Below are 23168 nucleotides of genomic sequence, written 5' to 3'. Positions count from 1 at the left end.
ATCTGGTGCCTGCTAGCAGGTGTGTGAAAGAGATCGTGCATGATCAGAGACACTTTGTACTTCAAAAGGTCGAAAATGTAAAGGACACCAAGAAGTGGAAAAGCAAACCTTACGGATTCTCGAGGACGTAAATTGAGTATAATACGGAGCGCCCTTTTCTGTGCCACCAGCAAAGGCTGTAAGTTGCTGCAATACGTAAGACCGTATACCTCCAGGCCGTAGGAAAGGTGTTAATGGAACAGCGCGTAATAAACAATGAGCAAAGTGTTGATAGGGACAAAGGACCTGAGCTTAGCTAGAGCATACAGACCTGACGTGATTTTGTTTTGAACGTGACTAATGTGCGCCTGCCAGTTTAGGTGTTCGTGGAGTATGACACCCAAGAACCTAGCCGTCGTTGCACGGGCAATAATAAGACTTCCGAGGTAAAGTTGCATGCCAGAAAAATCAAGAATTCTTTGGACAGGGTGGAATACAACATACGTCGTTTTCTGTGTGTTGGCCAGCAACTTATTCGATGTTAGCCACATGTGTAATTTTTGTAGAACAAACGATGCCTTACGAAATAGGTTGGGCAAGTGAGTATCCTCGACAAAAATATTTGTATCATCTGCGTAAAGAAAACAGGTAGAGGAGAGGAAGTCTGGAAGATCGTTGATGTATACTAGGAATAAGAAGGGACCCAAAAGAGAACCTTGTGGGACTCCAGTGGTAAACGGGCGGGGGAATGGTGATGAGCCACAGTTGAAAACAAACTGCTCACGACCGTAAGCGGAACCGCAGCAAAATCGCGCAGTGTGCTTAAGAACTAACGGACCATATACCTGCCTTCACTGTTGCCCCATCCGCTTCTTCAGTAGCACCATGTACACTGCCGAAACCATCCATCTCGTCTCACATCCCGGGGATCAAGGGGCCGAAGAGACAAACCCCTGCCCAAGTCCTCAAGCAGGCTACTCTGGAGTGGATGGACACTACATACGGACACCAAACCGCCGTATATACGGACGGTTCCTCCACTACTGGCGGCTCATCTGCGGCATTTGTAATTCCAGAGGAGTCAATTTCACGTGGGTTCCGCCTATCGCACCGCACCTCGGCCACCTCTGCGGAGTTGTATGCCATCCTGCTATTCCTAAAGTCTATTTTGGATCACCACCCCCGCCTCTGGGTGGTTTACACAGATTCCCGGGCAGCGCTGCACTGCATAGACAACATGGGCATCCGTGGCTCCTTGGCTCCGGTGGTAGTGAACATCCCGACGACGCTCAAGGGTTTAGAAGACAGGGGCCACCGGCACACCCTCCAATGGGTCCCTAGCCACATTGGAATAAGAGGCAATGAGGTAGCGGATCGGGCAGCTGCCGCGGCTCACCATCGCCGCTGAATAGTCTCCATCATACTTTCGAATGGGGATAGGCGCTCCCTCTTGTCCGCGTTGACGTCGCCTTGGGCCCATCAGGAGTGGTGTCATGACATCTCCCGGTGGTCGCTTTTGTATGCTGTTGACCCAACGCTTTCATTTGAAATGCCAGGCGGTTTCCCTCGCCTCTTTACGTCTGTCGTGCGTCGTTTACGACTTAGCGTCGCATTCACCCCTGCACTCCGGTATAGGCTGGGCCACAGCACCACGGCGCTGTGTACAACTTGTGGTTTCCCGGCAACAATCCGACACATTCTCGAAGACTGCAGCCAGTGCGTACGCGAGCGACGGGCTTCGAAATCTCAACTTGAAATGCTGGATCAGAGGCCATTCAACACCTGCAAAGTTCTCGGCCCATCGAGTAACCCTGGACATCAGTGCCGTGCACTTGGCGCTTATTTCCTTCCTTTCTGAGGGCCACCGGCCTCCTTCACGAACTGTAGGGTTTTCCTTCCCACGTCATCCTTTCATGTGAACCTTTTTGGAATGAAGTAGGGTCCTGCACTCAACGCAGGGAAACATCCCACATCATCATCATCATCCATTCATCTATGTTGTTGTTGTAGTAAATTAGTAAAATAAAGTAAACCTTGGAGCTTTCAGCAACACACCATGGGTATTTTAAATACTTTTGTGCGGTATTTTGTACATGCATGCACGCACATTTGACTAGGACGCTAATCTGAATTGGCGGCGGTGGCGCTTTTTCTGCAAAGAAGGCGAAAGACAGCAGAAAACAAAAAAAAAAACATCCACAGTTTCTACGCAATGGAGTATCGTTATTCAGGAGAATAAGTGTGGACAAGATGAAATGGTTTAACAAAGGCCCGTTTAATATACGGAACAGTTACAAAGCAAGTAGCCCTGGTCGCTCAGTTTCCAAAACGAGCCTTCAGGGCACTGCATGTGGGACCCGTGCGTGCGGTGCAGAAGTCAGCCTCTCGGTTGCCCGTTAAAACCGCGAAGTAAGCTCCTCTAGCCTTTTCGGACACCAGAGACGCAAGAGCAGAACATCTTCCCGTCAAGTGACTTCTCACACATCCCTCGATGTCGTCTGCGATGCTGAAAAACAGTAAGCAGCAGACATTTTTATTGTATGACAAGTCCGTTATCCTTACTGTAATTTTTCATAAGACTTGTGATCTTATACATCCATGTGACACGTTATTGAACTTGTTGTTGTACTCATGACTAAATTTGGTGCCGTTAGAAATGTTCTTGTTGTCACGACCAGTTGCAAACAAATGAATGTTCGTTTATTTATCGAACAAAGTGTGTACGCTAAACAAAGAGAAGTAAAAAAAATGTAAAGAGAGTATATGTTTAGGTAAACCGGGAAAATATGTGTCGCTGATATACCATCACTGCAGACACGCAGTGATGGCCAGTAGTTAACTACATGTCGTTAAACTACTACAATTAAACTACATAATTGTAGTTAAAAAGTATGGCTATCAACTACTTGCAGAAATGCAAAAATACTCCAAAAGCAGGGAGACGACATAACTAGACAAAAAAGTACAGAACTCCGACTTAACATAACAAATAACAAGGTTTACTCAGGCATTTCGTCCGTCATGCGACGGACATCATCAGTGCCAAACTGAATTAGAGATTACACAACCGGTCGCTATTTGAGGAGATGGGAGTATTGACTCCCATACGACTTAATACGACTTAACAATATTTTTTTAACAATTCATTTTTACATAGAACACATACAACAGTCCTGTGTGAGAGATAAAAAGTACTATTCATAAAAGTAAACGCGTCTACACACAAAAGAGATCATCAACAGCAACCCTAACAGGGACCGTCGCGTCATTCATTTACAAGGCGGTTGTTGCGGATCTGCGTTATAAGACTAGTTTTAATCTCGTTATCCTTATCCCCTGCTATATCTCCCTTTGACTTTGCACGCATAAAGGCCTAGCTTTCGGTGGTGGAGTATTCCCGTGCTCCGTTTTTAAACGCTTTGATACTTTTAATCGATTTTACCTGGACAGGGAGTTGATTCCATAATTTAGAACCGACGTAACAGAAAGAGTGAAGCCCGTAATCCTCCTTAATCGGTCCAGTAATCCTCCTTAGTCGGTAGTCCGGTCACTTAACTTGAGCTCTATAAACCTCAGTGTTAAATAAATGTGAAACTATACTGTGGAAGCAGTTAGTGGCCATCACCGTGGGCAAGTAATGATTCTCACCAGCAGACGACACCCTTAGCCTCTTCCCTGGACGCTGTGTTGTCGAATTTCCATCTCTCCTCCAGGGTCTGGACACATTCCACGGCCCTGTCTGCCTCATTCTGACAGAAGGACATCACGAAGGCTGGAACGCAGAAGCCATTATTTTTTATTTGTTTATTTCTTGCTTATAGACTACTGATATATGACTGGGAAATCAGCCAGTACATTGTGCTCTTCCCTTTGATAATTCACCATAATTCATCCTCTCATATGAACCCGGCTGTGAAGTGGGGTATGGGGTCCGGTGGCCGCACGGGGCTATCCCGTGGCAATCCCGTGTCATGACCACTTCTCCTTCGTTTATTATTGTTGTTGTTGTTGTTGTGCCTTCGACATGAGAAACGCGGAGAACAGAAAGCTCACCGACAGTAAATCAGGATTCGACATTAACATTTCATTGCATGCCATTATAAGCAAGAAGAACAACAACGACGGTAATTAAATTAGAAATGATGGTGTCATCTGTTGCCTTCCAGCTATTAGGCAACTATAAGAACCGTGTCTGTGACGAAGGTGCATGCGAGGTATACTTACAGATAAGCGCCAAAAACATCAGGGTAAATGCGAGAACCTTCATGATGAGAGATAGCTCCTCGAACACCAACTGGAAAACTACAGTTTCTGAAACAAATACGGAAACTGAACGTGAATATGTGTACATGAAATAAAGTATTCATATTCGTGTAAACATATAAGGTCAATGCAGCGACTGCGTTCGTGAATACAGCCCTGGTGACAAGCACTTAAAGGGTATAGTATAGCGCCAGAAAAAAGGAGTACTTACAGTATGTCTTTGATGATCGTGTATCAACTGCGATGCTCAAAGCAAATGTTAGCATATATCAAAGGCGCACTGGAAAGCTAAGTAAGCAGAAAGCATGCGATTGGGTGCAGAGACTTTGTCTCGATTGGACAGGCTCAATAGGGGTTGGTTCGATACACGAGTACACGTGTCGAACACGACCAATTGTAACTCCTGGAAATCGCAACATGGAACATTGCCAATGTAAGCAAGGAAGTGACATGGAACCGGCGTCTCCTGTGCAGTCTGTTTTTTTATCGATTTTGCACAGACGTTATATCCTCGCGTTCCGCACGCACACACATACATACATTGGATGGTGATGGGGTTGGCGATTCACCGCCGCTGAGGCGGTACACAGCCCTATGTCGCGTTGGGAGAGGATGAAGGGATGATGATGATGGCGGCTTTCAAAGAGCCGTCGCCGGACCGGTGGAGCACAAGTACTCCGCCAGAAGGCGAAGGCCCTGCGTCTGGTGGGCAGCGTTCGACCAAGGACCGCAAATGTCTATTGAAGTACGGCCTTCTCGGACGTACTCTTACTAAAGCCTTCATTTTCCACTCATCGATTGTGGGGGTTGGGTTAGGTAGCAAATCAGGCGTGAGAAGGAAGTTGCCCACGACTTCTGCAAAATTCTGGCAGCAAGGTCCGAGGCAGCTAAATGTGCATCCTTTCGGAGCCATGCATTGGAGCTGAAATATGCTATTAGTCAAGCCCCGTCAGTGTCTGACCGTGACATGGACGCAGACCCCACGTTTGCCGAGCTCAAGGCTGCGCTGGCACTCTCCCACAAGAAGTCGTCGCCGGGTCCAGACAAGGTCACCTACGTGGCGCTCCGCAATTTGGACGACGCATCCCTTTTGGTGCTCTTAGAGGTTTATAACACGTCATGGAGGGATGGGCAGGTCCCTGCTGCGTGGAAAGAGGCACGTGTAGTCCCCATCCTGAAACCGGGGAAACAACCCTCCGATCTGGCGTCCTTCCGACCAGTGAGCCTCACCAGCTGCTTAGGCAAGGTCCTTGAACGTATGATACTGCACCGGCTCGAGTGGTGGCTGGAGCGAAGATCTGTTTTTCCTCAGGAAATGGGGGGTTTCCGCAGGCACCGTAACTCCATGGATTCGGTGCTCGATTTAGTCTCTTCGGTCGAAGAAGCGAAGGCGCGAAGAAAAATAGCGATGCCTGTCTTCCTGGACATCAAACGGGCGTACAATTCCGTAAGCCATCCCTGTGTTATTCATGGGTTGTTGCAGGCCCATGTGCCTCATAGGGCGCTGACGTGGCTCTCCGACTTCCTCCGTCAACGGAAGATTTTCGTCACTACAGGCGAGGGGGACACGGAAAAGATCACTGTGCCACAGGGAGTTCCTCAGGGAAGTGTCCTTAGCCCCCTGTTATTCAACATTGTCTTGATGGGCCTCAAGGGGTGCCTTCCTCGGAGGGTGCATCTGTCCATGTATGCTGATGATATTTGTGTCTGGACTGTTGGCAAGTCCCGCCCTGCAATTCAGCGTCGTCTCCAGAGCTCACTTGATGCCATATATGCCTACTTCCTGAACGCAGGGATGGACATATCCACTGAGAAAAGTGCTACCCTTCCGTTTACCCGGAAAGAGGTGCGCCGGTTCCAAGTACACATCGGGGGGTCCCCGGTAAGGCAGGTCAGGCACAACAGCTAGGTTCCTCGGTGTTGTGTTGGACCGCAACCTGTCGTGGGCAAGACACATTGACTATCTCACTTCAAAGGCGCAACGTTGGGGAAATGTGATACGTCACTTTGCCGGCTTGCGCTGGGGATGTACGGAACGGGACCTTCCTGCACTCCACAAAGCGCTTGTTCGTGGCTCAGTAGCCATCCTGTGTTGCACGGACTATTACGGACGTCCGAACACAAGCACCGTTGCGTCTTTGCGCGCAACTTGCGTACCTGTCTTGGCGTTCCGCGTTGCGCTGAGACGAGGATGGTGGTAGCCGAGGCCAGGGAGCTCCCAATTGGCGTCCTCCGCAAGAGAGAAACTTGATGATGATGATGATTGAAAGAAAAAAATGAGGATTGTAGCCCTCATCACGAGGGCCGGCTACCCCAGATCACCTAAGGAAAGGAATGCCAGACACATCCACCCACACCCACTGGAGAGAGAAACTTTCCGCCACTATTTGCGATTGCTCGCTCACCATCGCCGTCACCTACTGGTACAGAAGCTTCGTAAGCGGAACCGCAGCAAAATCGCGCAGTGTGCTCAAGAACTAACGGGCCATATACCTGCCTTCACTGTTGCCCCATCCGCTTCTTCAGTAGCACCATGTACACTGCCGAAACCATCCATCTCGTCTCACATCCCGGGGATCAAGGGGCCGAAGAGCCAAACTCCAGCCCCAGTCCTCAAGCAGGCTACTCTGGAGTGGATGGACACTACATACGGAAACCAAACCGCCGTATATACGGACGGTTCCTCCACTACTGGCGGCTCATCTGCGGCATTTGTAATTCCAGAGGAGTCAATTTCACGTGTGTTCCGCCTATCGCACCGCACCTCGGCCACCTCTGCGGAGTTGTATGCCATCCTGCTATTCCTAAAGTCTATTTTGGATCACCACCTGGGTGGTTTACACAGATTCCCGGGCAGCGCTGCAGTGCATAGACAACATGGGCATCCGTGGCTCCCTGGCTCCGGTGGTAGTGAGCATCCCGACGACGCTCAAGGGTTTAGAAGACAGGGGCCACCGGCACACCCTCAAATGGGTCCCTAGCCACATTGGAATAAGAGGCAATGAGATAGCGGATCGGGCAGCTGCCGCGGCTCACCATCGCCGCTGAGCAGTCTCCATCATACTTTCGAATGGGGATAGGCGCTCCCTCTTGTCCGCGTTGACGTCGCCTTGGGCCCATCAGGAGTGGTGTCATGACATCTCCCGGTTGTCGCTTCTGTATGCTGTTGACCCAACGCTTTCATTTGAAATGCCAGGCGGTTTCCCTCGCCTCTTTACGTCTCTCGTGCGTCGTTTACGACTTAGCGTCGCATTCACCCCTGCACTCCGGTATAGGCTGGGCCACAGCACCACGGCGCTGTGTACAACTTGTGGTTTCCCGGCAACAATCCGACACATTCTCGAAGACTGCAGCCAGTGCGTACGCGAGCGACGGGCTTTGAAATCTCAACTTGAAATGCTGGATCAGAGGCCATTCAACACCTGCAAAGTTCTCGGCCCATCGAGTAACCCTGGACATCAGTGCCGTGCACTTGGCGCTTTTCCTTCCTTTCTGATGCCTCCTTCACGAACTGTACTGATTTCCTTCCCACGTCATCCTTTCATGTGAATCTTTTTGGAATGAAGTAGGGTCCTGCACTCAACGCAGGGAAACATCCCACATCATCATCATCATCCATTCATCTATGTTGTTGTTGTAGTAAATTAACAGAAGCGTATACGAAGAGGGGAGTCAAGTCCTATAGATCACACACTGATCAGTGTCGGTTTCTGTATTTTGTTTTTGTAGTAAATTAGTAAAATAAAGTAAACCTTGGAGCTTTCAGCAACACACCATGGGTATTTTAAATACTTTTGTGCGGTATTTTGTACATGCATGTCAGCACATTTGAGTAGGACGCTAAACTGAATTGGCGGCGGCGGCGCTTTTTATGCAAAGAAGGCGAAAGATAGCAGAAAACAAAAAAAAAAAAAAAACATCCACAGTTTCTACGCAGTGGAGTATGGTTATACAAGAGAATAAGTGTGGACGAAATGAAATGGTTTAACAAAGGCCCGTTTAATATACGGAACAGTTACAAAGCAAGTAGCCCTGGTCGCTCAGTTTCCAAAACGAGACTTCAGGGCACTGCATGTGGGACCCGCGCGTGCGGTGCAGAAGTCAGTCTTTCGGTCGCCCGTTAAAACCGCGAAGAAAGCTCCTCTAGCCCTTTCGGACACCGGAGACGCAAGAGCAGAACATCTTCCCGTTAAGTGACTTCGCACACATCCCTCGATGTCGTCTGCGATGCTGAAAAACAGTAAGCAGGAGACATTTTTATTGTATGACAAATCCGTTATCCTTACTGTAATTTTTCATAAGACTTGTGAACTTATACATCCGTGTGACACGTTATTGAACTTCTGGTTCTTTTCAAATCCATCCACCTTCCATTTTCCTGCAGAGGGTTGATCTCTACGATTTGCGTTTGCTGCAGAACGTTCTGAAGGCACGGTTTATGTTATATGCACGCGCGCATGTTATGTTTATGTTATACGCACGCGCGCATGCTATGTTTATGTTATACGGATCTTATGTCTATTGGACACCTAATATAATATCATTTTTCGTAGCTTATCCTCAATTTTCTCTCCTATATCTGATTATTATTTATTATTATTATTATTTCTGATTGTTTCGTGCATTCTACGGCGTAACTGTACTCATGACTGCACCCCAGGACATAGTCATGATCTGCTTGTCGTTGTTGTCGTTGTACTCATGACTGAATTTGGTGCCGTTAGAAATGTTCTTGTTGTCACAACCAGTTGCAAACAAATGAATGTTCGTTTATTTATCGAACAAAGTGTACGCTAAACAAAGAGAAGTAAAAAAAAAAATGTAAAGAGAGTACATGTTTAGATAAACCGGGAAAATATGTGTAGCTCATATACCATCACTGTGGACACGCAGTGATGGCCAGTAGTTAACTACATCTCGTTAAACTGCTATAATTAAACTACATAATTGTAGTTAAAAGGTATAGTTATCAACTACTTGCAGAAATGCAAAATAATCCAAAAGCCGGGGACGACATAACTAGACAAAACAGTAGAGAATTCCAACTTAACATAACAAAATAACAAGGTTTACTCAGACATTTCGTCCGTCATGCGACGGACGTCATCAGTGCCAAACTGAATTAGAGATTACACAACTAGTCGCTATTTAAGGAGATGGGAGTATTGTCTCCCATACGACTTAACAATACTCCCATCTCCTTAAATAGCGACCGGTTGTGTAATCTCTCATTCATTGGCACTGATGATGTCCGTCGCATGACGGACGAAACGTCTGAGTAAACCTTGTTATTTTGTTATGTTAACTCGGATTTTTCTACTTTTTTGTCTAGTTACTTGCAGAAATGTAGTGGCAACTACTAGTTAAACTACTATATCGACTAGTTAACTACAGTAGTTAGGTTGCTGCAGACGCCAACTACTTTCGATTTTGCCGCAAGCTTTTCGGCACGATTGTGCTTCCGAGTTTCACCTTGAGCTACCTGTTTGATGAGAACAGAGGAGCAGAGCAATTGCGCCGTGCATGTGTACTAAAGTTTGACTTGTGAAGCCTCATTTGTTGTGAAATAATTCTTCAACTTAGTTGATCACGTAGGCGCAGAAAGAACTCCAGCGCAAGCTTTGTATTTGACGCCTTGGTTACCGTCCTGGTGTACCCATAACCGCATAGGATGGCTTACGTGGTCGATCATCGTGGCTAAGCGAAAATATTTTACGGTCCACAGTGGCTCAATCGGCAGCCACCACAATATTTGTGCGTGGAACATAGATCTGTGACGAAGGAGCCTGAGTGTAAATCTCGTACATGGTCCGTCGTATGTTGTATGTATACCTTTATAGCGGAAGCTTTGACTCCATAGAGAATATTTCCGCAACAAGCTCTTTTTCAGCGCATAACAGACAAGCGACAGGCAGTGGATTTTACGACAGTGTGTGAATTAAGCGACGTAGGCACAAGAGTATATTCTAAATATCATTATCATTGCTCGTGATTCATATTTAGGTGTCCAACAACACTGCAAGGGGTTGGTGTCAATGGACAACGTTAAGTAGTTAGAGATGTAGAAGTATAGTTAAAGAAGTAGTTTTAACTGCTCCCCTGAAAAGTAGTTGAACTACTAGTTAAACTACTCCATCGCAAAGTAGTTCAGTAGTTATAGTTTGGAAGCTTTGGAAGTTTGTTTTATCTTCTCTTACTGCAATATGTACATAAACTGTTAGATATATAGGGACTGCTAGGCAAGCCTTTTTTTTTTAATGAAATAGCATGCCGACCTTGGTCTGGCAGACCTTTCCTTTTAATAAATGTATATCCCCCTCCTCCAAGATGCATAACCCCCCCCCAAAAAAAAAAGAAAATTAATTTTTATACAGAACACATACAACAGTCCTGTGTAAGAGATAAAAAGAAATATTCATTAAAAAAAACGTATACACACAAAAGGTATCATCAACAAAAACCCTAACAGTGACCGTCGCGTCATTCAACTACAAGGCAGTTGTTGCGAATCTGCGTTATAAGACCAGTTTTAATCTCGTTATCCTTATACCCTGCAATATCTCCCTTTGACTTTGCACGCATAAAGGCCTAGCTTTCAGTGGTAAAGTATTCCCGTGCTCCATTTTTAAACGCTTTGATACTTTTAATCGGTTTTACCTGGACAAGGAGTTGATTCCATAATTTAGAACCGACGTAACAGAAAGAGTGAAGCCCGTAATCCTCCTTAATCGGTCCGGTAATCCTCCTTAGTCGGTAGTCCGGTCACTTAACTTGAGCTCGATAAACCTCAATGTTAAATAAACGTGAAACTATACTGTGGAAGCAGTTAGTGGCCATCACGGGCAAGTAATGATTCTCACCAGCAGACAACACCCTTAGCCTCTTCCTTGGACGCTGTGTTGTCGAATTTCCATCTCTCCTCCAGGGTCTGGACACATTCCACGGCCCTTTCTGCCTCATTTTGACAGAAGGACATCACGAAGGCTGGAACGCAGAAGCCATTATTTTTTATTTGTTTATTTCTTGCTTATAGACTACTGATATATGATTGGGAAATCAGCCAGTACATTGTGCTCTTCCCTTTGATAATTAACCATAATTCATCCTCTCATATTAACCCGGCTGTGAAGTGGGGTATGGGGTCCTGTGGCCGCACGTGGCAATCCCGTGTCATGACCACTTCTCCTTCATTTATTATTGTTGTTGTTGTTGTGCCTTCGACATGAGAAACGCGGAGAACAGAAAGCTCACCGACAGTAAATCGGGATTCGACATTAACACTTCATTGCATGCCATCATAAGCAAGAAGAACAACAACGACGGTAATTAAATTAGAAATGATGGTGTCACCTGCTGCCTTCCAGCTATTAGGCAACTATAAGAACCGTGTCTGTGATGAAGATGCATGCGAGGTATACTTACAGATAAGCGCCAAAAACATCAGGGTAAATGCGAGAACCTTCATGATGACGACGACGAAGTCAAACTGTGTAGACGTGGAATTTTCTGCTCCTGAAAATCTATCTGTTGTTTCCTCATTCCATTACCATATCTGCGCCTGAACTCGCACAGGCCCTGCCCTACTGTGGCCTGGGGGACCCCTCCTAGCCATGGAAGTCGTCCGAAGCGGCGACAGCGCCTCGTCTACCGAAGGGGCCGGTGCCGGCGACACCGACTCATCTTCTAGCAGCAGAACAATTATCCTGCGCAAGAGGCAGATTGATAGAGACATCGCTTTCACATCATCTGATGACGACGACCGACCCTTCGAAGAGGTCCCCAAAAGAGCGCGAAAGACCGTTCGCTCAAACATTGGGCAACACCCTGCGCCCACGGGAGTCACGGTGATTTTCGCTCCCCATGACGTAGCAACGAACCTCGCCAGGCTGAATCACCTGAAGATATCAGACTTCCTCACTTCCGAGTTCCCGGGGAGGATCAAGGAAATAAGACCGAATTTCGCGAAGAACATAATCGCGGTGGATGCCACTTCCCCAACAGCAAAGGCCTCCCTTTTAGGACTCGACCGCATCTGCTCAATCCCTGTTCGAGCATATGAACCCCGTCCCACTGGCTCTTGCTACGGCGTCATCACTGGTGTGGACGCCTCACTATCGGACGACCAAATACGGCAGGCCATCAGGTCCAGCCCAGCGGTCATCGCTGCGAGGCGGATAAAGAAGGACTGTGGTGCTGTGCGGTTGACCTTCGCCGGGGCCGCGAAGCCGCGTGAGGTCAGCCTCCATCTACTGACCATGCGTGTAAAACCTTACCTACCGCCGACGCCGCAATGTTACAACTGCCAGAGGCATGGACACGTGGCAGCGTGTTGCACTCGAAAAAGGATCTGTGCCAACTGTGGAACGTCCCACGACTCCCCCGACTGCCCCCAGAGCGTCCCCAAGTGCGCCAACTGCCAAGGCAACCACCAAGCAACGTCGATCGATTGCCCTAAACGCAAGCAGCAGAGGCTTATTGCCAGGGAACGCTCGCGCTCCAACAGCAGCTACCGTGAGGCCAAGGTCAAGATCCACAACGAAGAACGCCGCAGGCACCGTAGACGGCGGAAGCGGCGACACCGGGCAGGCTCTAGGTCCGCTGACCAGGTAGCTGGAAGGCCAGCTATATGGAACATGGATGACTTTCCCCCTCTGCCTGCTTTGGCCTCTCAGGACGCCCCTCACACAGCACCGATCCCCATCACCACGCCCACTCCAATAGCGACGTCTGAAGCCACCAGCAGTCAGGCAACTTATACTCCGAAAGTCCGCCGAGAGCCTCCAGCCCAAACAACGGCCCACGACTCTGTCGATATGCAGATGGTGATGGTTAAGCTGCTCTTTGCAGCTCTGAGGGCCATTATCACTGCATGCCCCGAGTGCAAAGCGCTCCCGGAAGTCCAATCGATCTTGCAGTTAGAGAAACTAATTGCCCCCACTCCTGAGTACCCGGTACGTGGCCGGTAGGCCCGGCCGGATCCAGCTACCGCTCGTTCTCATGCTGCATGGCTGTACAATATCAAACGACCACGATTTTCCAATGGAACGCAAGAAGCCTTCAGACGAAGCTCTCAGAGTTCCGCCAGTTCGCGTGGAGGTACAAGTTCCCAGTAATGTGTATTTCAGAATGTGGGATTCGGGACGACTTTCGCCTATCCAACTACATCACCTTCGTGTCACAGCCCAACAACGCTAGAAGCCGAGCGGCCATTTTCGTCCGATCAGACATACCGGCTGTGAAGAGGTCCCTTGTAGAAACAAGCGGAGGGGAGTATGTCTGCTGTTCAGTGCGAATGGGTGCGCTTGACTTCACTGTGATTTCCCTGTACTTGCCCCCAGCGACCCGATATGACGTGAATAACCTCAAGAACATTCTGGACGGCCTGACACAACCGTTTGTGTTATGCGGGGACTTTAACGCCCACCACGTCAGCTGGGGGAGCGCACGCTCGGACTCACGGGGAGAACGACTTGCTGTGCTCTTCGAGGAGATGGACCTCCACCTCCTCAATGATGGCTCCCCGACATTTTTACAGTCCCCGCTGATATCATCATGCTTGGACCTCACAGCTGTGTCTGGCTCGATTGCACAACGCTTCACCTGGCAGGTCGACGCTGACTCCCTTGGAAGCGATCACCTTCCACTGCTAATCAACGTCCGCGGCGCGCCAGGGGCTCAGCTGAGGCGCACGGTCAGAAAGACTAACTGGAACAACTATAGGGCTGCCTTCGAGTCTAGTTCCGCTGATCTTAGGGACGCTAGTCACCACGACTTCTGCCGCGCGGTGGTCAGCGCCACTCGCAGTGCCACCAGCGTCTTCCAACTTCCCGTGAAATTTGCCGCCGTCGATACTGAGTACGCTAAGTTGCGTGCGATACGCCGAAGGGCTGAAAGACGCGCCCGCCGTTCCCGTCTCCCCGCCCACAACCAAGAGGCCAAACGAATACAAAAAGCGGTTCAGAGGCACCTCTGCAAGCTGGCTAGGGACCACTGGAGGAGCTTCGCTTCGTCCTTATCTCCGCGCACACCGCTATCCCGAGTCTGGACGGTGCTAAAAGGGCTAGCCGAGCCGGTTACCCAACGTAACCCGTTCCGTTCATTGTCTTTGGCCACGGGTCGCTCAGAGATGAGGTTGGCCGAGGAATATTGCGGCAGACTAACGTCGTTGCCTACCGACGGTTTAACGTCTGCTCGAGACATACCTGTGGCCGATGTCCCACCGGCGGAAACTTCGCTCGATCATATGTTTTCGCTTCCTGAGCTGGAATCAGCCTTGAGACATTCATCACAACATACCTCCCCAGGCGCTGACCAGATCACCTACAAGGCCCTACGTAATCTCCCCTTGCGCGGACGCCATCTTCTTCTTCAAATCTACAATGATTCGTGGCGCACAGGGTCGGTGCCTCCAGACTGGAAGTCCGCAATGGTCGTCCCTATCCTAAAACCCGGTAAATCACCTCATGATATTGACTCCTTCAGGCCGATCGCCCTCACCAGCTGTTTGTCGAAGACGATGGAGCGCATGATTCACTCACGGCTAAGCTGGTTTCTTGAAAGTATGCGGTACTTCCCGGAGGTCATGGCTGGATTCCGGCAGGGCAGGTCATCCATCGACAGCGTGATCGATATCGTCTCTAGTGTTCAGCAAGCGCGGTCTGAAGGGCAGCTCACAGCAGCAGTTTTCTTAGACGTCATGAAAGCATACGATAGCGTCTTCCACAGCGCCGTCGTCGCAACTCTGCAAGAATCTGGTGCAGGCGCCCGAGCCGTCTCCTGGGTCCGGGACTTCCTATCTGATCGCACCCTTTTTGTGCGCACTGCCCACGGCGACACAGCTCCCTTCCCGGTAAGCCGCGGGGTGCCGCAGGGCAGTGTGTTGAGTCCATTGCTGTTCAACCTTGTCATCGCCTCACTCCCCGCACACCTACCTGCCAACGTCAAGATCACCATTTACGCAGACGATGTCTGCATTTGGACTTCAGGCACCCGGAGAGACGCGATTCAGCGGCGCCTGCAGCAAGCCCTCGACGTCATTGAGGTATATCTCGCCGACAGAGGCCTACGTGTCTCCACAAGCAAAACAGTCGCCATGACGTTCACCAACCGCTCATTTAAAAACTACCCACTCTACGTCGCGGGAACGCCACTTGATTTCGTCCCCCGCTACAAATATCTCGGGGTCATCGTAGACAAACGGCTGTCATGGTTCCAGCACATCAAGGCCCTCTCTACCAAGACGAAGAAATTCGTGAACGTGCTACGGCGCATCTCTGGAGCGTCGTGGGGTCCCTCGTGCAGTGACCTCCGACACGTCCATAACGCACTTGTACTGGGGCTACTACGGTACCACCTCCCAGCGCTCCACGGGATCAGTAGGACGGGTGAGCGAGACCTCCTCAATGCCCAAGCGCGCGGCCTCCGGGTATGCCTTGGACTGCCACGCACGGCTGAAACCTACACCGTACTTGCGGAGGCGCAAGAGACGCCCGTGCATATTCTACGGGACCGAGAGACGCTCCGCATCTTTGCGCGCTTCGTCACGCAGCACCCTTGCCACTACCTGCTGTCCATTGAGGATGCCCGCCCCGCATCGGCCTTTGGCGGAGCCGTCCGCCGTCTTAAGGCTATCCTCCCGGATCGCTCCTCAGGTGTATCCTACGCCCCTCCTTTATGGGCCCTTGCCAAGCCCCAGGTATTGACCAGCGTCCCTGGCCTAGGCCGAAAGAGGGAGACGCCGTTAGCCGTTGCGCGTCAGCTCGTCCTCGAATACCTATCGACACATCATCAACACCGTCAAGCGATCTATACAGACGGATCCGTAACACTTGATGGGGCCACTGCAGCCATCTACGTTCCTCAAGGTAACATCGAGCAAGCTTTCAGGCTCTCCCATACCACCTCCTCCACCGAAGCCGAGCTCTTCGCAATCCACGCGGCCCTCCGGCACATCACGACGTCGCCCCCAGGAACCTGGACGATCCTGTCGGACAGCAAGGCGGCACTGGAGACACTCGACTCATACTGCACCAAAACAACGGACGACCTGCACACAATGGCAATGTCCCTAGCCAACACCGCCCTTGCCTCTGGGCACAATATATGTCTGCAGTGGATACCCAGCCACATTGGCCTCGGCGGGAACGATCGAGCAGATGCTGCGGCCAGGCGCGCACACGAACAACCCGACGCCGCGGCGCGCATACCGCTCACCCCTTCGGCTTGCCGCATCCAGATCCGCCGCTGGGCCGCCCAAGAGGCGCAGAGATTCATTCGAGAATCCGCCCGTTCCAATGACTTCCTTCGCTCCATCGACCCGGCGGTGGAGTTCTCCCCACCACGACGTCTCCAAAGACCACAAGAGACACTCCTCCGCCGACTGCGCCTGAACTTGGCATACACGCCACCGGTCCAGCGCATGATGGGGAGGCAGATCTCGGCCCTCTGCGATGCTTGCGAAGTGGTTGCGGACACATCACACCTCCTGCTGACCTGCCCCAAGTACACCAACCATCGCGATACCCTTTTCCGCTGCCTCGAACGTTTCGGGCACAACCAGCTCACGCTGGCCGCACTTCTTGGCCCTGTGCCTCAGCACCAACAGTGGGCCGTCACAACTGCCTTACTGCACTTTCTCAAGTGCACTGGCCTGGCCTCTAAGCTCTGAGCTGCGCGCTCCAGGAGCCTCACCTTCGTTTTCTTTCTTCTTCTTTTTTTTTTCTTCTCTTTCTTCTTTCTTCGCTGCTATTTTTTTTTTCCTTCCCTTCTTTCTTTTCGTTTTTGTTTTTCCTCCTTTTTACGGAGACTCACCTTTTCCTCTTCGTCCTTTCCTTTCTATTTATTCTTCGGTTTCTTTTTATTTTTTTTATGGAATAGCATGCCGACCTTGGTCTGGCAGACCTTTCCTTTCAATAAATATATATTCCCCCCCCCCCCCTTCATGATGAGAGATAGCTCCTCAAACACCAACTGGAAAACTACAGTTTCTGAAACAAATACCGAACCTGAACGTGAATATGTGTACATGAAATAAAGTATTCATATTCGTGTAAAAATATAAGGTCAATGCAGCGACTGCGTTCGTGAATACAGCCCTGGTGACAGGCACTTAAAGGGTAGTATAACGCCAGAATAAAGGAGTACTTACAGTATTTGTTTGATGATCGTGTATCAACTGCGATGCTCAAAGCAAATGTTAGCATATATCAAAGGCGCACTGGAAAGCTAAGTAAGCAGAAAGCATGCGATTGGGTGCAGGAACTTTGTCTCGATTGGACAGGCTCAATAGGGGTTGGTTCGATACACGAGTACATGTGTCGAACACGACCAATTGTAACTTCTGGAAATCGCAACATGGGACATTGCCAATGTATTCAAGGAAGTGATATGGAACCAGCGTCTCCTGTGCAGCCTTTTGTTTTATCGATTTTGCACAGACGTTATATCCTCGCCTTCCGCACACACACACACACACACACACATACATTGGATGGTGATAGGGTGGGCGATTCACCGCCGCTGAGGCGGTACACTGCCCTAAGTCGCGTTGGGAGAGGATGTAGGGATGATGATGGGGGGGGGGGGGGGGGGGCTTTCAAAGAGCCGTCACCAGACCGGTGGAGCACAAGTACTCGCCAGAAGGCGAAGGCCCTGCGTCTGGTGGGCAGCGTTCGACCACGGACCGCAAATGTCTATTGAATTTTTGCATTCTCGGCCTTCTCTGACGTACTCTTACTAAAGCCTTCATTTTCCACTCATCGATTGTGGGGGTTGGGTTGGTTGGTGGTTGGTAAAATAACAAGGGGAGGTTGAATTCCCGCGAGCTACCCCCCCCCCCCCCCCAAAAAAAAAGGAAACGATACGAACGGTACTCATCGATTGTATTCCGAGACTCTTCCATGTGTTTCATGCTTCCCTATGTCCTCCATTTCAACTAGGTCCTCTTGGGGAAGTTCACAGGCTACGTCTGAATGTGGCCTTAACTCCGTTCTATCGCTACCAGCTAGGCTGTGAGGCTAGCCCAATGTGCAACGAGTGTGGTGTACTTGCCAACGTAGAACACATACTCCTCCACTGCCGGACCTATATCAACGAGAGGCGTACACTGCAGTCACAGCTTGCCACCGTTGGCTGCCGCCCCTTCAACTGGTCGACCATCCTCGGCCCTTGGGACACCGCGACCCACTCCAGGGCGGCCTTACGTCATGTATAGATGGCTTTTTCGAGGCGACAGGCCTAAAGGACTCATTATGACCCCAGCAGCACTCTCGGACATTCCCAGCATCACGATCGAGTTCAGCACCGCCATTGCCGCTCCGATCATTCCCGTCATATCTCATCGCCATCACTCATCATTGTCATCACTCATATTAGACCCCCTAGCTATGGTGTAGCGTTCCACTCCTATAGAGTGGAAAACCTCCCCACTTCATCATCAGAATATGTTGTTGTTGTTGTTCATGCTTCCCTGTGTTTCGTGCAGTGGTGTACCCGTTCCTGAAATGTGGTTTCGCGATTACCGCTACCGTTACTTAAAAAAAAAAAAAAACACGCTTTTGTGAAATACGAAGCCGATGCAACATAGAAATCTCGCTTACGTGAACACCCCATTTGTGTAATAGCAAATTTGGAGAAGACAGTTTTGGAGCAGTTAGATAGTTAGCTAGTAAATTAGTAAAATAAAGTAAACCTTGGAGCTTTCAGCAACACACCATGGGTATTTTAAATACTTTTGTGCGGTATTTTGTACATGCGTGTCAGCACATTTGCGTAGGGCGCTAATCTAAATTGGCGGCGGCGGCGCTTTTTCTGCAACGAAGGCGAAAGACAGCAGAAAACAAAACAAGAAAAAAAACATCCACATTTTTTACGCAATGGAGTATCGTTATACAAGAGAATAAGTGTGGACGAGATGAAATGGTTTAACAAAGGCCCGTTTAATATACGGAACAGTTATAAAGCAAGTAGCCCTGGTCGCTCAGTTTCCAAAACGAGACTTCAGGGCACTGCATGTAGGACCCGCGCGTGCGGTGCAGAAGTCAGCCTCTCGGTCGCCCGTTAAGACCACGAAGAAAGCTCCTCTAGCCCTTTCGGACACCGGAGACGCAAGATCAGAACATCTTCCCGTCAGGTGTCTTCGCACACATCCCTCGATGTCGTCTGCGATGCTGAAAAACAGTAAACAGCATACATTTTTTTTTGTATGACAAATTCGTTATCCTTACTGCAATTTTTCATAAGACTTGTGAACTTATACATCCGTGTGACACGTTATTGAACTTCTGGTTCTTTTCAAATCCATCCACCTTCCATTTTCCTGCAGAGGGTTGATCACCACGATTTGCGTTTGCTGCAGAACGTTCAGAAGGCACGGTTTATGTTATACGCACGCACGCGCGCATATTATGTTTATGTTATACGCATCTTATGTCTATTGGACACCTAATATAATATAATTTTTCGTAGCTTATCCTCAATTTTCTCTCCTATATCTGATCATTTCGTGGATTCTACGGCGTAACTGTGAAATGGGGTAGTGTCCTGTGGCTACCACGGGGAAACATCCCATGTCATCATCACTTCTTCATTTATTATTGTTGTTGTACTCATGACTGCAGCCCAGGGCATAGTCATGATTCATTTGTTGTTGTTGTTGTTGTTGTTGTTGTACTCATGACTGAATTTGGTGCCATTAGAAATGTTCCTGTTGTCACGACTAGTTGCAAACAAATGAATGTTCGCTACTGTGGACGTTCATTTATCGAACAAAGTCTACGCCAAACAAAGAGAAGTAAAAAAAAAATTTAAAGAGAGCACATGTTTAGATAATCGGGAAAATATGTGTAGCTGATATACCATCACTGTGGACACGCAGTGATCTCCAGTAGTTAACTATATGTCGTTAAACTACTATAATTAAACTACATAATTGTAGTTAAAAGGTATAGTTATCAACTACTTGCCGAAATGCAAAAATACTCCAAAAGCCGGGAGACGACGTAACTAGACAAAAAAGTAGAGAACTCCGACTTAACATAACAAAATAACAAGGTTTACTCAGACATTTCGTTCGTCATGCGACGGACGTCATCAGTGCCAAGCTGAATTAGAGATTAACTCCATCGCAAAGTAGTTCAGTAGCTACAGTTTAGAAGCTTTGGAAGTTTGTTTTATTTTCTCTTACTGCAATATGTACAAAAACTGTTAGATATAGGGACTGCTAGGCAAACCCCTTTTTTAATGAAATAGCATTCCGAACTTGGTCTGGCAGACCTTTCCTTTTAATAAATGTATATCCCTCTCCTCCAAGATGCAGCACCCCCCCCCAAAAAAAAAAAAAGAAAAGAAAATTCATTTTTATATAGAACACATACAACAGTCCTGTGTAAGAGATAAAAAGAAATATTCATAAAAGAAAACATGTATACACACATAAGGGGATCATCAACAGCAACCCTAGCAGTGACCGTCGCGTCATTCAACTACAAGGCGGTTGTTGCGAATCTGCGTTATAAGACCAGTTTTAATCTCGTTATCCTTATACCCTGCAATATCTCCCTTTGACTTTGCACGCATAAAGGCCTAGCTTTCAGTGGTAAAGTATTCCCGTGGTCCATTTTTAAACGCTTTGATACTTTTATTCGATTTTAACTGGACAGGGAGTTGATTCCATAATTTAGAACCGACGTAACAGATAGCGTGAAGCCCATAATCCTCCCTAATTGGTCCGGTATTCCTCCTTAATCGGTAATCCGGTCACTTAACTTGAGCTCGATCAACCTCAATGTTAAATAAACGTTAATCTATACTGTGGAAGCAGAATAGTGGCCATCACCGTGGGCAAGTAGTGATTCTCACCAGCAGACGACACCCTTAGCATCTTCGTCGGACGCTGCGTCGTCGAATTTCCAGCTCTCCTTCAGGTTCCGGACACATTCCGAGGCACTTTCTGCCTCGTTCTGGCAGAAGGACATCACGAAGGCTGGAACACAGAAGTCATTATTTTTTATTTACTGGTTTTTTGCTTATAGACTACTCATATATGATTTGGAAATACGCCAGTACATCGTAATTCATCTTCTCATATTAACGACTGTGAAGTGGGGTAGGGTCCTGTGGCTACCACCGGGCTATCCCGCGGCTATCCCTCCTTCATTAATTGTAGTTGTTGTTGTTGTGCCTTCGACATAAGAAACGCGGAGAACAGAAAGATCACCGACAGTAAATCAAGATTCGACATTCACATTTCATTGCATTCCATTATAGGCAAGAAGGACAACAACGGGGGTAATTAAATTAGAAAGGATGATGTCATCTGGTGCCTTCCCGCTATTAGGCAACTATAAGAACTGTGTCTGTGACGAAGATGCATGCGAGGTATACTTACAGATAAGCGCCAAAAACATCAGGGTAAATGCGAGAACCTTCATGATGAGAGATAGTTCCTCGAACACCAACTGGAAAACTGCAATTTCCGAAATAAATACCGGAACTGAACGTGAATATGTGTACGTGAAATAAAATATGCATATTCGTGTAAAAATATAAAGTCAATGCAGCGGCTGCGTTCGTGAGTACAGCCCTGGTGACAGGCACTTAAAGGGTATAGTATAAAGGCAGGAATAAAGGAGCACTTACAGTATTTCTTTGATGATCGTGTAGCAACTGCGATGCTCAAAGCAAATGTTAGCGTATATCAAAGGCGCACTGGAAAGCTCAGTAAGCAGGAAGCGTGCGATTGGGTACAGGAACTTTGTCTCGATTGGCCAGGCTCAATAGGGGTTGGTTCGATACACGTCTACACGTGTCGAATACGACCAATTGTAACTTCTGGAAGTCGGAACGTGGTACATTGCCAATGTAAGAAGGAAGTGACATGGAACCGGCGTCTCCTGTGGAGCCTGTTGTTTTATCGATTTTGCGCAGACGTTATCTTCGCCTTCCGCAAATGTCTATCGAAGTTTTGCATCCTCGACCTCTCGGACGGAGTTTTACTAAAGCCTTCATTTTCCACTCATCGATTGTATTCTGAGACTCTTCCATGTGTTTCATGCTTCCCTAGGTCCTCCATTTCAACTAGGTCCTCTTTGGGAAGTGTAGACCCAACGCTGTCAAACCGGCTGCCTGCAAAGCTTCCTCGTCCTCTGAAATCGCTCATCCACAGGCTACGTCTGAATGTGGCCTTAACTCCGTTCTATCGCTACCAGCTAGGCTGTGAGGCTAGCCATGTGCAACGAGTGTGGTGTACTTGCCAACGTAGAACACATAGTACTCCGCTGCCGGACCTATATCAACGAGAGGCGTACACTGCAGTCACAGCTTGCCACCCTTGGCTGCCGCCCCTTCAACTTGTCGACCATCCTCGGCCCTTGGGACACCGCGGCCCACTCCAGGGCGGCCTTACGTCATGTAGTTGGCTTTTTTGAGGCGACAGGCCTAAAGGACTCATTATGACCCCAGCAGAGCCCTCTGACATTCCCACCATTACGATCACGTTCAGCACCGCCCATCGCCGCTCCGATCATTCCCGTCATCTGTCATCGTCATCACTCATCGTTGTCACCACTCATATTAAGCCCCATAGCTGTGGGGTAGCGTTCCACTCATAGAGTGGAGAACCACTTCATCACCAGAATATATATGATGTTGTTGTTGTTCATTCTTCCCTTTGTTTCGTGCAGTGGTGTACCCGTTACTGAAATGTGGTATCGCGACTACCGCTACCATTACTTTAAAAAAAAAAAAACGCTTTTGTGAAATACGAAGCCGATGCAACATAGAAATCTCGCTTACGTGACCACCCCATTTGTATAATAGCAAATTTGGAGAAGCCAGTTTTGGAGCAGTTAGATAGTTAGCTAGTAAATTAGTAAAATAAAGTAAACCTTGAAGCTCTAAACAGAACTCCGACCTGTCGTTGCCTTCAT

At 48.5% G+C, this 23168-nt stretch overlaps 1 protein-coding gene and 2 long non-coding RNA genes across 4 annotated transcripts; all 3 read right to left on the bottom strand.

Moving 5' to 3' along the window:
• Positions 1–2235: 2235 nt before the first annotated feature.
• LOC135400051 (uncharacterized) lies at positions 2236–4557 on the bottom strand. The gene is made up of 4 exons (XR_010424503.1): positions 4454–4557; positions 4204–4290; positions 3628–3751; positions 2236–2485 (listed from the first exon to the last, which is right to left on the bottom strand). It is a non-coding gene; the product is annotated as an uncharacterized LOC135400051 (long non-coding RNA).
• A 3665-nt stretch (positions 4558–8222) lies between these two features.
• LOC135400050 (uncharacterized) lies at positions 8223–17555 on the bottom strand. 2 transcript variants are annotated; one of them, XR_010424500.1, is made up of 4 exons: positions 17390–17555; positions 11665–11945; positions 11103–11226; positions 8223–8472 (listed from the first exon to the last, which is right to left on the bottom strand). It is a non-coding gene; the product is annotated as an uncharacterized LOC135400050 (long non-coding RNA). The 2 variants fall into 2 exon arrangements; XR_010424502.1 differs by lacking the exons at positions 11665–11945; positions 17390–17555 and adding an exon at positions 11310–11469.
• Positions 17556–19159: 1604 nt separating this feature from the next.
• LOC135400049 (uncharacterized) lies at positions 19160–21985 on the bottom strand. Its single transcript, XM_064631790.1, has 4 exons — positions 21880–21985; positions 21629–21706; positions 21100–21223; positions 19160–19409 (listed from the first exon to the last, which is right to left on the bottom strand). Exons 2-4 carry the CDS (start codon positions 21669–21671, stop codon positions 19220–19222), a joined length of 357 nt encoding a protein of 118 aa, XP_064487860.1. The 5' UTR covers positions 21672–21706; positions 21880–21985; the 3' UTR covers positions 19160–19219.
• Positions 21986–23168: the final 1183 nt, after the last annotated feature.

This window comes from Ornithodoros turicata, chromosome 7 (assembly GCF_037126465.1).
Source record: "Ornithodoros turicata isolate Travis chromosome 7, ASM3712646v1, whole genome shotgun sequence".
Taxonomy (NCBI): Eukaryota; Metazoa; Arthropoda; class Arachnida; order Ixodida; family Argasidae; genus Ornithodoros; species Ornithodoros turicata.
The sequence above is the reverse complement of the archived record's forward strand: the minus strand, read 5'-3'. Positions and strand labels throughout refer to the sequence as shown.

Excerpts from the sequence above, each read along its gene's own strand:
- LOC135400049 (XM_064631790.1), bottom strand. The coding sequence starts at position 21,671 with ATGAAGGTTCTCGCATTTACCCTGATGTTTTTGGCGCTTATCT. Across the intron at positions 21,224-21,628 it reads GATGTTTTTGGCGCTTATCT|CCTTCGTGATGTCCTTCTGC; the intron begins GTAAGTATACCT and ends TCTGTGTTCCAG. Across the intron at positions 19,410-21,099 it reads GCTAAGGGTGTCGTCTGCTG|CATCGCAGACGACATCGAGG; the intron begins GTGAGAATCACT and ends ACTGTTTTTCAG.